The sequence below is a fragment of the Magnolia sinica genome, chromosome 2, assembly GCF_029962835.1.
Source record: "Magnolia sinica isolate HGM2019 chromosome 2, MsV1, whole genome shotgun sequence".
Lineage (NCBI taxonomy): Eukaryota > Viridiplantae > Streptophyta > Magnoliopsida > Magnoliales > Magnoliaceae > Magnolia > Magnolia sinica.
Window position 1 is genome coordinate 91,275,777 of NC_080574.1, and position 4,546 is coordinate 91,280,322.

Below are 4,546 nucleotides of genomic sequence, written 5' to 3' on the forward strand. Positions count from 1 at the left end.
ACTTTGAGGAATACCTTGTCCCCTTCGAAGAATTCAAGATTACGTCGTCGAATGTCCGCGTAACTTTCTGTCTGCTTTGTGCCGTCTGTAAGCGTTCCCTTATCAAATCGATTTTCTCAGAAGTAATTTGAACAATTTCGGGTCCTAGTGTGCTCTTCTCTCCTACTTCTGCCCAACAATGCGGGGTGCGGCAAGGTCGCCCATATAGAGCCTCGAATGGGGCCATGCCAATACTTGCTTGGAAGCTGTTGTTATAAGCGAATTCAGCGAGGTGAAGATAGTCGTCCCAGCTGCCCTTGAAATCCAAAATGCATGTTCTTAACATGTCCTCAAGTACTTGATTCACTCTTTCTGTTTGTCCGTCCGACTGGGGGTGGAAAGCGGTACTGTGATTCAGGGAAGTCCCTAGTACCGTTTGTAGTTTAGTCCAGAGATTTGAGGTAAAACGGGAGTCCCTGTCTGATATGATCGTAGATGGAATTCCGTGAAGTCGTACCACATTTTTGATGTACAATTCCGCCAATTCGTTCATGGAGGCAGTGATTTTCATGGGTATAAAGTGAGCTGACTTAGTCAGTCGGTCCACTATTACCCATATTGAGTCGTGGCTTTTTCTTGTTTTTGGGAGACCTACTATGAAGTCCATTGATATAGAGTCCCATTTCCATAAGGGTATCTCGAGCGGTTGTAGCAGCCCAGCTGGTTTCTGATGTTCGGCCTTTACCTGTTGGCAAGTGAGGCATTTAGCCACATAAGCGGCGATTTCTCGTTTCATGTTATTCCACCAGTAATGACGTTTTACGTCTTGGTACATTTTGGTGCTCCCAGGATGGATGGTTAATCTGGATCGATGGGCTTCGTCTAATACAGCTAATCTTATCTCTGGCTTGTTGGGTACGCATAACCTATCCCTACATCTAAGTCCACCATCCGAGCCCACGTGCCATCGTGAATCCCGGTTCTCTATTGCTTTCAAATAACGCTCCTGCAGCTCCTCGCTTGTCTCTGCGCTTCAATGATTTGACGAAGCAGTGAGGGTTCCATGGATAAATTTCCGAGCAGTACATTCCCTTCTCCTAGGTCTAGCTGGATATTAAAGTCCTTTATGAATTCCAGCATTTCCCATTCCTCGAGTGCAATTGTGGCTGCCGAAATGTGAGATCTCCTGCGACTGAGTGCGTCAGCCACTACGTTTGCCTTCCCTGGGTGATATTGTATTTCAAACTTGTAGTCCTTCAGTGTTTCCATCCATCGGCACTGTGGCATATTTAAGTCCTTTTGGTCGAACAAGTACTTAAGGCTCTTGTGGTCTGTGTTAAGCTTGAATTGTTCCTCGTACAAATAATGTCTCCACATTTTGAGAGCAAACACCACGGCCGCTAGTTCCAGGTCATGTGTTGGATAATTTTGTTCGTGTACTTTCAACTGTCTGGACGCATACGCGATCACCTTATTGTTTTGCATAAGCACGCATCCCAAGCCTTCAAGGGAGGCGTCTGTATATACCGCAAATTCTACCCCTTCCTCGGGCAGGGTGAGTATGGGGGAGGAAGTTAGCCTTTTCTTGAGTTCTTGGAAGGCTTCTTCAGCTTTCCCATCCCATTGGAACCGTACATTTTTCTTCGTTAGATTGGTTAGTGGCCGGGCTATTTTGGAAAACTCATTGATGAATTGTCGATAGTACCCTGCTAACCCTAGAAAACTTCTGATCTCAGTGACGGTATCCGGTCTGGCCCATTGGAGGACAACCTCCACCTTGGCCGGGTCTACCGCGACGCCTTGGCGATTTACCACGTGTCCTAGGAACCTGACTTCTTCCTTCCATAACTCACACTTCGAGAGTTTAGCGTAAAGTTGATTTTCCTTCAGCAAATTCAGGACCTCTCGTAAGTGAACCTCGTGTTCTTCTTTGCTTCGGGAGTAGATTAGGATGTCATCGATGAAGACTGACAAATTGGTCGAGGAACGGTCTAAAGATACGGTTCATGAGATCCATAAAAACGGCCGGGGCATTCGTGAGACCGAAGGGCATTACCAGAAATTCGAAATGTCCGTACCTTGTTCTAAATGCGGTCTTAGGTATATCCTCGTCCTTAATTCTCAATTGATGGTATCCCGATCTCAGATCTATCTTTGAAAAGAATTTTGCTCCCTTTAGTTGGTCAAATAGGTCGTCGATACGGGGGAGAGGATACTTGTTCTTCACTGTTGCTTGATTTAGGTGACGATAGTCAATGCACAATCTTAGGGATCCGTCCTTCTTCTTGACGAATAGCACTGGTGCGCCCCAAGGAGAAACACTTGGTCGAATAAACCCCTAATTCAAGAGCTCCTCTAACTGCTTCTTAAGTTCTGCCAATTCGACTGGTGCCATACGAAAGGCGGCTAGGGCAATTGGGGCGGTTCCAGGCATTAGGTCGATACCGAAGTCCACCTCCCTCCTGGGTAGCAGTCCAGGTATCTCCTGAAATACCCTGGTGAATTCTTTGACCACTGGAATTTATTCTACGAATACTGTTTCCAAGCTCATTATTCGTTTTAAGGGTTCCTCCCTCTTTCTTCCTTGTATTGTGATGGGGGATCGCCCTGCTGCAGTGAAGGTGATCCTTCTGGCCCTAATCTCTATGTTTGCCCTAGTTTCGTCCATCCAGTCCGTCCCAAGGATCACATCGAAGCATTTCATGTTTATTATTACTAGGTTAACAGGTATTACGAGGCCTGCGATAGTGATGGGGCAGCCCTCACAATATCTGTTTAATTCCACCACCTTCCCTAAAGGTGACGCCACGGTGATTGTCTCCCTTGTGCGCTTAAATTCCAAATTTAACCGTTCTACAATCGAATTTGAGATAAAAGACATAGTAGCTCCGCAATCAAACAAAAGTACAACGGGGGTGTCTCGGATAGTAGCCGTACCTTCTATTAGTCCTGAGGCAGTGTCTGCGTCTTCCGGTGACCTCATGGCGTACAGGCGCCCTTGGGATTTTTGAGGCGCGCTTGGCCCCAACGGTTGCTTCTGTGATGGAACAGGGCGCCCTTCGTCCCTCATTTTCTTGTAGCAGTTCTTCATATCGTGTCCCAGCTTCTGGCAGTAGCCGCATCCCGGGCAACTGTCTCGCGGCTTCTTGTCTTCGGTGATTCCTGCTTGTTGCGAGACAATCCTCAGTCTTTTGTCCGATATTGGTGGCATCACAGGGTTTGTTCTGAGCCTCTTCCCGGCCTCCTGTTGTTGAATCCTGGCCCGTGATCTACGATCGTCGTCATTTTCAGCTCGAGTCGCCTTGTCGATTGCATCGGCATAGCTTTCCAGGTTTAGGCAGCATATCTTGGAGTGGATCGAGGGTCGAAGACCATCTTTAAATAGCTTGATTTTGAAGTCTTCATCTTCGACTAATTTCGGCGCATAGCGCGATAACTCAGTGAACCTAGCCTCATACTGCGCGATAGTCATCTCGCCTTGAGTGAGCTTCAGGAACTCAGACATCTTTTCGTCTCGGTAAGATCTTGGAAAGTACTTCTCGAAGAACCTCCTCTCGAAGTCTTCCCAGTGCCAGGCACAGCCCTCAGGGATTGCCCTTTCTGTTGTCTCCCACCAATTGACTGCCTCTCCTTCGAATTTGAATGTAGCTAAAGAGACTTTGAGGTGGTCCGGGCATCCCATGGTCCTTAGTATTCTCTTGGTCTGCTTTACCCAATGTTCGGCCGTCTCTGGGTTTGTTGCCCCTGAGAACGCTGGGGGCCTTAACTTTAGGAATTTTTCTAACATGAAGGTTTCGTCGTACCGCTCCGTGCGAGGGGGGGTTGATGCAGGGGCGTGAGTAGGCGAAGGCAGAGATGTTGCGGTTCTTGAGGAGTTGTTGTCGGCTTGTTGTTGTAGTCTGTCCATGGTCCGCTGGGTCCTTTCCATAAACGTCTCTATCCGACCCAGGATGGAGTAGAGTGGTGCCCATGCTTGGGTATCTGGTGGTACCTGCCCTAGGGGTGGCCCTGGGAGCGTGGCCCCTCGGTGGGTTGCTGACAGCAAGGGTGTGGACTCCCCCATGGCTGCTCCCTGAGGAATGTCTCCCTGTGTTGGGGGCAGGGAGTTGGATTGGGTAGTTTTCTTCTTAGGCGCCATCTCTCCTGTGGATGGGAAAATATGTTAGAGTTGTGAACATTGTCCAAAAAGTCCCTTAAGGCACTCAGAATATGTCTTGCTTGGTCGTGTCTCCTTAGTCTAAGTCAGTTTCATTTACGATTTCCTATATTTATTATAGGGGTCCTAGAGTCTATAGTTGCTAAATTTCTCATCTTTCTTATGGGGAACCTAAATGTAGGGTTTTTTTTTCCTACCGTAGCTACATAATTCCTTTGCGGATCGAATTTTCATGTATGTGTTTAACTCACAATCCTTTCTTAGCCCTCTTATGACGGATTATCCTCTTAGGCCCAGTTAATCTCATTCTTGGGCTCTGATACCAACTGTAACATCCCGAATTTTCACGACCAGAGTATGTACTCGTGTCCGAGGAAACCAGGTGTTAATATTGTAAAGTGAGAATGTCCC

The 4,546-nt window shown here is 47.4% G+C and overlaps 1 protein-coding gene across 1 annotated transcript; it reads right to left on the reverse strand.

Annotated features, from left to right (window-relative positions):
* Nucleotides 1-972: 972 nt before the first annotated feature.
* Nucleotides 973-4,117, reverse strand: LOC131226276 (uncharacterized). The gene is made up of 2 exons (XM_058222081.1): nucleotides 2,917-4,117; nucleotides 973-1,970 (listed from the first exon to the last, which is right to left on the reverse strand). Exons 1-2 carry the CDS (start codon nucleotides 4,115-4,117, stop codon nucleotides 973-975), a joined length of 2,199 nt encoding a protein of 732 aa, XP_058078064.1.
* Between the last annotated feature and the right edge of the window lie 429 nt (nucleotides 4,118-4,546).